This window comes from Coffea arabica, chromosome 2c (genome assembly GCF_036785885.1).
Source record: "Coffea arabica cultivar ET-39 chromosome 2c, Coffea Arabica ET-39 HiFi, whole genome shotgun sequence".
NCBI classification, from domain to species: domain Eukaryota; kingdom Viridiplantae; phylum Streptophyta; class Magnoliopsida; order Gentianales; family Rubiaceae; genus Coffea; species Coffea arabica.
In genome coordinates, this window is record NC_092312.1 from 30481731 (window position 1) to 30494650 (window position 12920).

Here is a 12920-nt window from a genome sequence, read left to right on the forward strand (position 1 = left end):
TGATTCTTCCTCAATGCTATAGTAAATAGGAGAAAAATTAGAGTTTTTTCTTCACCTTAAAATAAAAGAGAGTAAGCTATGACGCGTTTACTAAAAAAATCCTTGTGTGGGAGAATGACGGGAACTTAACTTGACATGATGGATTGAACCCACTGGATTCACAATCCACTTGGCTACAGCTGCCCCTCTACTCTATTTTTATATATATATTTTTTCATATTCGAAGTTCCAAAATTAGTCACCGAACACCTCCTAGAGGTACTTTCACTGCTTAAAAACAATTTTTTTTGTAAGTGCATCGCAACCCAAAATGCGCCTTATACACACACGTTCACTCGTGCTAGTTCCAGCAAAGCCTTACTTGACATGTATAATTATAGATATACACCGCTTAATAAAACTACTATATATAATTGGACTATCAAAGCTTAGCCCTACAACCCCTCCCTCCTCCTGAAGCCATTCTTCAATATCACGAAGAAAAAATGTCAAAATTATCTTTCTCGTTATGCCTCATTCTTGCAACAATTTTTGTGGTCGTTGTGAACGGCTCCGAAAGTGAGGTTGGGATCTATGAGCTCAAGAAAGGAGATTTTTCATTGAAGGTGACAAACTTTGGTGCTCGGATAATATCCCTCGTTCTCCCTGACAAGAACGGTACTTTTCATTTCCTCCTTTTACATATACTACAATGTTCTCATGGTAAACTCCCAGCTGATTCTGCACATCTTTTTCCAACTTGTTCAGGAAAGCCCACAGATGTTGTTCTTGGCTATGATTCTGTTAAAGAATATTTGGTGAGTAACTTAAAAATTTTGTAGCTTCTATTAGATTTTTATGGAAGTTTTCTCTTCTGAGAGGTTTGGATGTGGAGAGGATTATCTTCTGCTGCACTTGACTTTCCATCTTTATCTCTTTATCTTCATTTCCCTGCATTATGCAGAATTCAGGAATGAATAATTTCTGTAGGGACCTTTGCTTTTTATTTTTTTTAATTATTATTTTTTTGGGTTTTCTCTGTCTTTTGGTCATCCTTCAGTCTTGAGAAGTCAAAAATGGACGGTTTTTTTTTTGTAGGGTATAGAGGTTTAAAGAACTTGGTCACCCCGTGGGGCACATTTGGCTTTTGATTTAGTTTTACTTTATTTTTTGGTTGCCAAGATAAAATTGGTCACCTCGTCGGGCACATTTGACCTTTTCTTTTTTGGGCTGCCCATATAAAATTCCTTCTTACACACACAGTTTGTACAGAATTTACAGAGAAGAGGAATGAATTGGATAGTACATATAAAAAGAGAGTATATAAGTGAGAAATTCTAGATTCGAAACCTTTCACTTGTATTGAAAAACAAAAAATCAGTATTCATAATGAACAACAATGGATCCGAATATTTAGCACGAATTCCCGACTGCATTTTATTTTTTAATCTTTTCTGCTTTCTTAGCTGGATCTTGCCCTTAAAAGAACACATGACGATTGTCAATTGCAGTCTATCTCAAGATTCACTGGGTCTAGCTAGCAGAGACAGACCCCCGAGGGGGATGGGGGAAGCCGCCCCCACAACTTCTAAAAATTTGGACCTATTTATTTTTAAGTGATATTATTTTGTCCCCAATTTTAAGATAAGTTATTTTTTATTTCCTTCTTCTTTATTAATGTTAGTAAACAATCATTAGTAGCTAATATAGGCTGTATAGCTTTTGAACAGCAACTAATTAAAGAAACATAATTTATTTTTATGTAAGTCTACAATAAACTAACTCCTAATGTAAGATTGACTTGAATTAAAAAAAGTTAGAAAACTAATCCCAAAATGTAAGGTTGAATTAGATTCAAGAGGAAAAAAAAGCAGGAGTATTGGTTAAAAACAAAAACAAAATGTACAGCTTTTTAATGTGTTATAAGTGCTTATCATTGCCAACTCTATTGAGGCTTTTAATAATGATGTTCTTGCTTATATATTGATCAGATGATATTGTGAAAGAAATAATTCGATAAAAATGATATGGGTCTGTCATCTTGATAGAGATGGTTCTACTTCGTCCGATATTTATTTTAGTATCTGGAACATGGATTTTTATAAGAATAGATTAAGAAATATTTGAACTATGATTCAATAATTGTTGTATTTGATCAAACGAAGGATATAAAACATAGGCTCGCATCCCTTGTATTATGAGGAAATGAAATGATTAAAAAGTCTAATTTTGATACCTTGTCTTTTACAACTAAAAACATCTTATTGCTAGTTAGTGTAAAACTTTCATTTTAAGTTTTTTTTTTATACTTTATATGCTAAATATTGTTTTATTATATGTTTGACTAGTGGTCCCCCAACTTAAAACCCTGGGTCCATCATTGCTTGCTAGATTATGTTTTTAAATTTGAAAATCCTCATCATAATTGTTTTGTTCCCTTTAGCTTTTGTTCTCAGCATCTCCGCGTTGGGAATACTTGGGATACTTGCCTTTCTTTTTTGGGTGTGGGGAAGGGTTGAATTTTCTTATAGAGGCAACTCGTGAATTGCTGCATAGAGATGCTTCATCCAATGACCATTAATTTTTAGTTAAATGTTTTGTCTATTATGTTGACTTGGAGGTCCTTCTTTTAATGTTGAAAAGTACTCCCACATCATGAATAGGAAAAAAATTAATTATAGGGTAAATTACTAATAATCTCCTTATGATTTTGCATATTTTCACGTAACTTCTCAAATTTACTCGTGTAGTTTTATGTAAAATGGTAAACAGCCTCTTTAACATCTTTAGTTAAATGCTAGTATAACCTTTAATTAAATACTATATACAATGAGGATTTAACCACCATGTATGACTATGTTAATATATGTAAAATTGCAAGAGGTCGAGTGAATATTTATGCAATTTTATAGGAGAGCTAAGTGGACATTATAATTCCATCACATGTATTTTTTGAGCGTGTCTAGGTCAATGTTAATCAAATATACCTTCAATTCATTTTTCACTTTATATAAAATTTTGGACAGTTACGTGAATATTTTAAAATGTTAGCGAGTCATATGGCAAGTGATTTAGTATTTATCATAGTAGCTACTACTTATTTGGTTTAAGCCCATGGCATTAAGCTATATGTCTCAAAGCACCCGTTCGATGTCGCTTTAGGTAGAACGATGATACAGACGTATAAACTTCTGTCTGGACATGCAATCTTACATCCCATGTTTCTATCATTTTCGCTAACAAATTGTTCAGTAGGCCAATTTTCTTCCTTTAGGCCAGTTTCTTAAAAATCCATAAAAATTCCCTGCAGAATGATGCACAATACTTTGGAGCTATTGTTGGCCGGGTTGTTAATCGGATTGGTGGTGCTCAGTTCACTCTAAACGGAGTTCATTATAAGCTTGATGCTAATGAGAAACCAAACATGCTTCATGGTAATTTACTCCCAGCTATAACACATGTAAATTTGAGTCATCAACTTTAACCACTGACTCTGTCTGTGGATGCTATGTATCGTGAGGGAAACAGGTGGTAGAAAAGGATTTAGCCTGCTCACTTGGAAGGTGGAGAAATACGTGAAAGATAAGGCCAATCCTTTCATTGTACTGTCCTATTACAGTCATGATGGAGAAGAAGGATTCCCTGGAAATCTCCTGGTTAGAGTGACCTATGCTCTACTTGAACCATACAAACTGAGCGTAATAATGGAAGCGGAAGCCCTGAACAAGGCTACTCCTGTGAATCTAGCACAACACAGTTACTGGAATCTTGGAGGCCATAACAGTGGTGATGTCCTCTCGGATACAGTCCAAATATTCGGCTTACACTACACGCCTGCGAACAACCAGCTCATCCCGACTGGAGAAATCTTACCTGTTAAAGGAACCCCGTACGATTTCTTGAAGCCCCACAAAATTCAAAGCCAGATGAAAGGACTTCCGAGGGGCGGAGCTCCATCTGGTTATAATGTGAATTATGCCCTTGATGAAGGCAAGGACCAAAAGCTGAAGCTCGCAGCAATTGCGTACAGTAAGAAGACTGGTATTGGGATGAGGATATCAACAAGTGCTCCAGGTCTGCAGTTTTACACGGCTAATTACTTGAACAATGTGACAGGAAAAGGTGGATATGTTTATCAGTCACATGCAGCATACTGTTTTGAGACTCAAGGATTCCCTGATGCAGTGAACCATCCAAATTTTCCCTCAACAATCGTTAATCCAGGAGATCTTTATGTGCACTACATGTTGGTTGAATTCAAAATCAAACAAAAATAAGAGCTCGACTAATGTACACTGCACCCGAAGAGCAATTGAAGCTGCCCTGATTTGAATCAGCAAATAAATGAGACACATTTTCATGTTAAACACTGCTCTGTTACTTTAACCATTACCTAACCTGTCGATGGATTCTATCAAACATATAATATTTAGATATCTGCATTCATTCAGCATACCTTAGAATTAAACAGATGCTATTAGCAATTTAGGAATTCCAATGGCTCCTCAAGAGGAATTAGGATATATGGAAGAATCTCTAATTTCACAGAGTATTGAAAGGATTGGAAAGAAGGAATAGTAGTTCCAATAGACTAGCGGCCTGATAAATCCATGGAGTCCATCCAATGGGCATTTGCACAGACCTTTCAGTGAAAAGGCCTTCATTTTCCACTTTCTAGCATACTATTGTGATGTTCTGGATTCTGGGTCTACCAACATTCCTTTAATGAAACTGTCCAATGTGTCTTTAGGATTCTTTATTACAGTAGTTGCCATAGTTTTCCTTAGTAATTTTATCATTTTCCTATTCTCTAGTTGCTTCATGTATTGTTTTTTACTCTTAAAGCGGCTTCATCTGGCTTGGAAATTCAGAGCAGTTTAGTGGATCATGTTGTCTCGGATATTTCCGCGGAGGAACTTGCCATTTCACAAAAAATGTAGTGCCAAAAAGTCCCTCGAAGGATGTCAGGAATAGGGACTCAATTGCAATTGGACTAGAAGTTGGAGGGGCATTAGTGTAAATTGGTGTTGGAGCCAAAATTGTTAAAAGTTAGTTATAACCGTCTGCTGAAGGAGTTAGTTAGTCATTTCCATTTCTGTACAAGCAAGATTCTGATTCATCATTGGGGGGGGGGTAGGGTATAAATCGAAGCCAGTGTAATGGATTTGGACACGAAAAATATTACCATTGATTCCTTCCCAATTCTTTCTCTCTCTTTCTCCCTCTTTCTCTCTGCCTCTCTTCTCTGCCTTTCCCTCTCATTTCTTCTTCTTGTTCATTCAAACCTTTCCCACGCCTACTGGTCTCAACCTTTCCTTCATCCTATTGCTGAGAGCCTGACAAATTGGTATCAGAGTTGACCGATCCTTGGCTAGCTCCTGAAATCCAAATGGCAGAAAGTACTCGATTCAAAACACTGGAGGATCATCTCAAGAAGCAAGAACAGAAGCTGCAGGAACTAATAGATGATGTCAGAAGTATTCAGTAGCAAGTGAAAAAGGAAATGATAGGAAGAGATCAACGTATGGATTCGATTGTGATTGGAATGGAGCAGAAGTTCGAAGCACTCAGTTCGATGATGCAGACACTGCTGATCAAGGAAAAGAGTACAGGTGATGAGGCTAAGATGGGGAGAGATCGAACACCATTACTGCCAACACCACCTAGTCATCAGAGATTAGATCTGGAAGCAGATACTGAGGCAAAGGATTGTGAATTTTTGGGAAAGATCTCTGGCCACTCCCTTCCTAAGCTTGAATTGCACATGTTCAGTGGAGAGAATCCATGTGAGTGGATCAGGAAATGCAACAAATATTTCATGTTGCATAGAATCCAGGAAGACCATAAGCTACTGGTAGTGGAGATGTTTTTGGAAGGGAAGGTTGATATGTGGTTTCAGGGAGTCAAGTTGGAGAAACAGCGGTTGTCATGGAGAGAATTTGAGGAATTGCTTTGTCAGAGGTTCAAGGGGACCTGTTGTAGGGATATTGTGGAGGAATTCAACAAATTGCAGCAGACTAGTACAGTGGAGGCCTATCAGGAGAAGTTTGAAGAACTGAAGACACTGATGCTGATCCAAAATCCCAACCTGAGTGAAGAATACTTCATTTCCAGCTTTACCAGTGGCCTTAGGGAAGAAATTAAACCTATGGTGCGAATGCTCAGGCCAAACACCCTCTCTGGAGTTGTAGAGATAGCCCATCTGCAAGAGCAAGCCCTTAAATTGCAAGGGAGGACAGTGAAGGCGGGTAACAAGGTAATGGCTGAACCAAGGTATGGAATTTACAGACATCCTACAGCTATGAATGGTGGAGTCAGCACTTATAAATTACCTCAGACCAACGCACCAAAACTAGAGACTAAGAAACCTGAATTTAAGAGGTTATCCCCACAAGAAGTGCAGTATAGAAGGAACAATGGCTTGTGCTTTAAGTGTGGAGAAAAGTTTGGAGTTGGACATCAATGTAGGATGAAGCACTTGAATTTCATGTTGTATGAGGAAGAGGAGGATACAGAATTCCAAGATGTGTTAGGGGAACAGGATGAATTGACTGGAAATCCAGGGAAATCAGTAGAGGTATCTCTCAATGCACTCTCAGATTCTCTCAGGCGAAACACAATCCTGTTGCAAGGGCAATTAGCAGGGAGAAATGTAAAAATCTTGGTAGATACTGGGAGCAGTGATAGTTACATCCACCACAAACTTGTATCTGCACTAAAAATTTCGCTTGAGCATGTTAAACCATTCACAGTCACCATGGGAGATGGGAGTTTGGTGACCAGTGGGGCTCAGTGCCCACAAGTCTTATGGAATATCCAGAATTATAGGTTCAGTTTTGACCTCATGATTATGGAATTGGGGAACTGGGATCTCATCGTAGGGGTAGACTGGATGTGTGTTGTGACTGTCCTGACTAGGAACGAAGGGGGAGATACAGAAGGAAAAAGGGGAAAGAGAGACTTGGGAGAGAAGATAGAGAATACAGAGGAGAAAAGGAATTGAATTTGGTTGTATCTTATTGCCTGCCTTGCATCTCACCCTTAGGTGTATTTATACAGGTTCCATTCTTTAGATCCTTCCGTAGCTATAACAGAATGCTCAACAGAAAAGATCCTGCATACCTGTATGCCATGCAGTAACGATTCAACTAACTCATCTGATATGCCAACTAACTTCTAAAAAAGGAAATCATGCCCTCTACATTCTCTGCTGCAAATATCTAGGGAAATATCTAACTATCTAGAGAAAATATCTAGGATCATTACAATACCTCCCCCTCAAGAATCCTAGTCACTAGGATTGAGTTGGAAATCTGGAAACTGTGATCGTATCACAGTGATATCCTCCCAAGTTGCATCTTCAGCGCCTAGGTTCAACCACTTGATCAGCACCTGAGTCACCTTCTGCCTCTTTCGTATGATATCATGAGTAGCGATAACACTCTCAGGGGCAATTTTAATCTGTCCATCTGTGGTAGTTAAGGGCAGCTCCTGAGTCACCGCATGATCTTTGGCTGAGGCCTTGAGCAGGGAGACATGGAAGGTAGGGTGGATCAAGGAACCAGCAGGTAACTCCAACCTATAAGCCATATTACCTACCCTCTGAAGAATCTTGTAAGGGCCATAATATTTGGGAGATAATTTCAGATTCTTTCTGACTGCCACAGACGTTTGTCTATAAGGTTGCAGCTTCAAGTAGACACAATCTCCAACTTGGAAACTTCTTTCACTCCTGTTTTTGTCAGCAAACTGCTTCATTCGATTCTGAGCTTTGATTAAATTTTCCTTCAGCAGCTCATTCCAATTCCTCCTGTCCCCTAGCCATTGCTCCACTGCAGCCACTGGGGTCTCCAAGGCATTGATACCCAACTGAGATGGTGGATAATCATATAGTGCTTGGAAGGGAGTCATTTTTAAGGCTGTGTGATGGTTGGTATTGTACCACCATTCTGCAGCAGCTAACAAGGACTTCCATTTGTGAGGTTGCTGGAAACACAAGCACCTCACGTATGTCTCCACACACCTGTTCAACCTTTCTGTCTGCCCATCTGTCTGGGGATGGTAGGTAGTAGAGTAATGCAGCTCAGTGCCTAGTTTCCCAAACAACTCCTGCTAGAATAGGCTAGTAAACAGCCTATCCCTATTAGATACAATGCTTAGTGGCAATCCATGCAACTTATAGATGTTATCAAAATATATGTTAGCCACAGACTGTGCTGTATACTTGGGTGGTAGTGCTAGGAGGTGGCAATACTTAGTAAACCTGTCGATGACAACTAGCATTCCTTCATATCCTTGGAATTTAGGTAACCCTTCAATGAAATTCATTGAGATGTCCTGCCATGCTTGTTCAGGAATAGGTAGAGGCTGTAGCAATCCTGGTGTCTTGCAATTTTCTACCTTGCTCCTCTTATAAACATCACACTGCTGTACCCATTTTTCTACTTCTCTCTTCATTCCTGGCCAGAAGAAGGGACCCTTCAATCTTTGATAGGTTCCCAGGTTGCCTGAGTGACCCCCAATATGAGAGTCATAAAAGCAGGATATCAGTTTCTGTCTCAAGTTTCCTGAGAAACTAACGTACACCCTGCCCTTATACCTGAGTAATTTCCCCAGTAAAAGACTAATTTGGAAAGGAATCAGGTGTTGTAGTCAGGCCTCCAGTCAACTTAGTCACATTATCATCCCCGTTGTAACTCTCCAGGACCTCAGACAGCTATGCAGGTTTCATGACTGAGATGCTGTGTATAGAAATGTCCTCTTCATAGCCTCTTCTGGATAGTGCATCAGCTACCAAGTTCTCATTTCCCTTCTTATACTGTATTTCGTAATCCAGCCCTAACAACTTAGTGAGCCATTTTTGCTGTAGGGGAGTGGTTATCTTCTGCTCTAGTAGGTACTTTAAGCTCTAGTGATCTGTCTTTATGATGAAATGGCTTCCTAACAGGTAATGTCTCCACTTGGAAACAGCTATAATAAGGGACAACAACTCCTTCTTGTATATGGACAGTCCCAGGTTCTTAGGTCCCAGAGCTTGACTGAGATAGGCAATAGGCCTTCCCTGCTGCATTACGACTGCACCAATTGCCTTACGACTAGCATCTGTTTCCAGAACAAAAGGTAAAGAAAAATTAGGAAGTGTTAGGACTGGTGTACTGCTCATTAGCTGCTTCAGTTTTTGAAAAGCTAGCTCAGCCTGTTCATTCCAGTGGAAGTTTTCCTTCTTCAATAGTTCAGTAAGTGGCTTGGCAATAAGTCCATATCCCCTCACAAACCTCCTGTAGTACCCCGTCAGTCCTAAAAAACCTCTCAATGCTTTCACTGATATAGGGGTAGGCCAATCCATCATGCTTTTGATTTTTGAGGGATCTGCCTGCACTCCATCTCCACTGATAACATGTCCCAAATATTCTACTTGAGACTGTTCAAAGATGCATTTGGAAAGCTTGGCAAAAAGAGAGTGAGCTTTGAGTGTTTCTAGGACAGTTTTGAGGTGCAAAAGATGAGTGTCTGGATCTAGGCTGTATACAAGGATGTCATCAAAGAATACTAACACAAACTTCCTCAGGTAAGGTTCAAAGACATGGTTCATCAGGTTTTGAAAGGTTACGGGTACATTAGTAAGACCAAAGGGCATAACAGTGAACTCATACAATCCAAGGTGAGTTTTGAAAGCCGTTTTTGGAATGTCAGCAGGGAACATTCTGATCTGATGGTATCCAGCTCTTAGATCTATTTTAGAAAAGAGCTTGGCTCCATACAATTCATCAAGTAAATCATCAATGATAGGTATTGGAAATTTATCCTTGATAGTCAAGTCATTTAGTTGTCTGTAATCAACACAAAATCTCCAAATTCCATCTTTTTTTTAACTAATAGAACTGGAGAGGCAAACGGGCTATGGCTAAGATGGATAATACCACTATTGAGCATGTCCCTTACTTGTCTTTCTATTTCATTTTTTTGGTTGTGAGGGTACCTATAAGGTGCTATCTTGAAAGGTTTGGCATTAGGTACTAGGGGAATTTGATGGTCATAGTTTCTGGAAGGGGGAAGGGACTGTGGTTCTCCAAATACGACTTTGTAGTCTTCAAGTAGAGTACCTAGGGACTGTTGAAAATTAGTGTCCAGCTAAGTGACAGTGTTTACCTGAGTCTCATTCATTCTCAGTCCACATGCATGCTTCCAAATTCTGGTACTCCATCCCTTCTTCTCAGCCTTATCACTAGGAAGTTTGAGAACAGTCTCCTTAGATTCTCCATGCAAAAGAATCCTCTCCCCTTTCTCATCAAAGGACATGTTCGGCTGCTTGAAGTCAAAGGTGATGGGGCTGTGTGCAGCCATCCAGTCTACCCCTATGATCACATCATACGGCTCCAGGTTAATGACAAATATATCATGAGTGAACTGTTTACCTTGCATTTTCCAGCTCATGTTTGGAATCATCTTGTCGCAGGTCAAGTACTCCCCATTGGCCACCCTGACCCTGAAAGGCTTGATAGACTAGACCAGCTCTGGGTGGAGTTGTGCCACAGAATCTTTGACAAAACTATGAGTGCTTCCTCCATCGACCAGGATTGATAGTGGAGTTCCTTTGAACCTCCCTTGCAGCTTGATGGTGTTGTAAGTCATTTTCCCAGTTAATGCATGTATCTCCATTTCTACACCCTTGGCCGATTGTGCTCCTTTATACTCGATCATCTCCCCTTCCACCAAATCATCAGGACTGTCTTCTATTGCTACATTCAGATGGATTTCATTCTGCTTACATTGGTAGCCTGGACCAAACTTCTCCCCACACTTATAGCAAAGATGGTGCTCTCTCCTGTACTGCAGCTCTGCTGGTGTGATTTTCCTGAAGTTTTGAGGATTCTGTTTCTTGATAGCATTGGCAATAGCAGGCTTGGTATGAGGCGCGGTATACTGAGCAACAGTCTATGTAGTACTCCCTGAAAAAAGGGATTTTTGGAGAGGTTTGTGCTTCTTGTGGTAAGCTTCAAAGGCATTCTTTTGCAATCTGGCCAGCTCAAATGCTTTGGATAAAGTCTTAGGGTCGTGAGTCTTCACCATTGATCTTAGCTCATCTGGTAGTCCACTTAAAAAACATGAAATGTAATAATTTTCTGGAAGGAGAGGTGCTCGACTCATTACCTCAGAGAGTAGCTCCTCAAATTTTTCCTGGTAAGCTAGGACTGTGGTGGAGAGCTGCAATTTATTGAATTCCTCCACTGGATCCATTTGCCCCAATGTTCCAAAATGCTTGCACAATTCTCCCGAAAACTCCATCCAATCCACCTTGTTACCTCTAGTAGACTTGAAGCCTTGATACCACACCTCTGCTTTACCTTCTAAATGGAATTCTGTTAGCTCCATCCACTGCTCTGATGGAATGTGTAGAAACTGGAAATACCTCTGAAGTTTTCTAATCCATTCTCTGGGATTGTCTCCTTTGAACGCTGGAATTTCCAATTTAGGTGCGCTAGCATGGAAGGTACTCTTGACATTCCTCTCTCCTTGCTCTCGAGTCCCCATGTCTGAGCTCCTGGAGTGACTTCCCTCTGGAGAGCCCAATATTCCTTTCTCAGAATTCCCTCGATTCACACTGGAGAGCTGCTGAGAAATGGCCACCATGAATGCATCTAATTTATTGCTCAGCTCCACGCTTATTGCATCCAACCTATCTTCCATAATTTGTTTGTCTGTTGCATTGGATTCCAGAATTCCTTGGAGTCTGCTGTCTTGCCTGCGTAGCTGTTCTTCCATGGTCTTCATTCGAGTTCCATCTGCCATTGAGTTATAGTGATTTCAGCTTCCTAGTCCAAGGACCGAAAGCTCTGATACCACTGTTGTGACTGTCCTGACAAGGAACGAAGGTGGAGATACAGAAGGAAAAAGGGGAAAGAGAGACTTGGGAGAGAAGATAGAGAATACAGAGGAGAAAAGGAATTGAATTTGGTTGTATCTTATTGCTTGCCTTGTATCTCACCCTTAGGCGTATTTATACAGGTTCCATTCTCTAGATCCTTCCGTAGCTATAACAGAATGCTCAACAGAAAAGATCCTGCATGCCTGCATGCTATGGAGTAACGAACTAACTAACTCATTTGATATGCCAACTAACTTCTAAAAAAGGAAATCATGCCCTCTACATTCTCTGCTGCAAATATCTAGGGAAATATCTAACTATCTAGAGAAAATATCTAGGATCATTACAATGTGTAACTATAGCCCTATCACTTTTGACTTTCACCAGCTTAAAATATCCATGTTCCACTAGGGAGAGGTTGTCACCTTGCATGGGGCAGTGAGTGATGCAACAATGGAGTTGGTTAGGAGGAAGGACCTCAGAGGATTTTTGCAAGCCAAGAGGAGGTGTTGTGCTACTTCTGCACAGATAGGCAATGTAACTGTAAAAGGAATACCAGGGTCAATCACAGCACTATTGGACAAGTTTCCAGAGGTTTTCCAAGAGCCTACTCAACTACCACCAAACAGGAGTTTGGATCACCAGATTCCTGTCCAACCTGGAGCACAGGCAATCAAAATGAAACCTTATAGGTATCCCCACTCGCAGAAAACAGAAATTGAGAGACAGATAGCTGATATGTTGAGTTCTGGAATCATTAAGCCAAGTAACAGCCCTTATGCCTCCCCAGTACTACTAGTCAAGAAGAAGGATAACACTTGGCGTTTCTGCGTGGACTATAGACACTTAAATGACTTGACCATCAAAGACAGATACCTTATACCCAACATTGAGGAACTCTTGGATGAACTGCATGGGACCAGATTCTTTTCAAAAATTGATCTCAGGTCAGGATACCATCAGATTAGAGTGAAATTGGAGGACACACACAAGACTGTCTTTCAAACTCACCAAGGCCATTATGAATTCTTAGTAATGCCTTTCGGATTAACAAATGCACCTGCAACATTTCAAG

The 12920-nt window shown here is 40.1% G+C and overlaps 1 protein-coding gene across 1 annotated transcript; it reads left to right on the forward strand.

Moving 5' to 3' along the window:
- The first annotated feature begins 413 nt into the window (after positions 1-413).
- Positions 414-4346, forward strand: LOC113727170 (uncharacterized). Its single transcript, XM_027251181.2, has 4 exons — positions 414-657; positions 748-797; positions 3290-3413; positions 3508-4346. The coding sequence occupies exons 1-4, from the start codon at positions 486-488 to the stop codon at positions 4254-4256; spliced, it is 1095 nt and encodes a 364-aa protein (XP_027106982.2). The 5' UTR covers positions 414-485; the 3' UTR covers positions 4257-4346.
- Positions 4347-12920: the final 8574 nt, after the last annotated feature.

Bases quoted from the DNA above. Each gene is read 5' to 3' on its own strand.
- LOC113727170 (XM_027251181.2), top strand. From the start codon at position 486: ATGTCAAAATTATCTTTCTCGTTATGCCTCATTCTTGCAACAATTTTT. The intron at 798-3,289 runs GTGAGTAACTTA...AATTCCCTGCAG, and splicing joins ATTCTGTTAAAGAATATTTG to AATGATGCACAATACTTTGG. The intron at 3,414-3,507 runs GTAATTTACTCC...TGAGGGAAACAG, and splicing joins GAAACCAAACATGCTTCATG to GTGGTAGAAAAGGATTTAGC.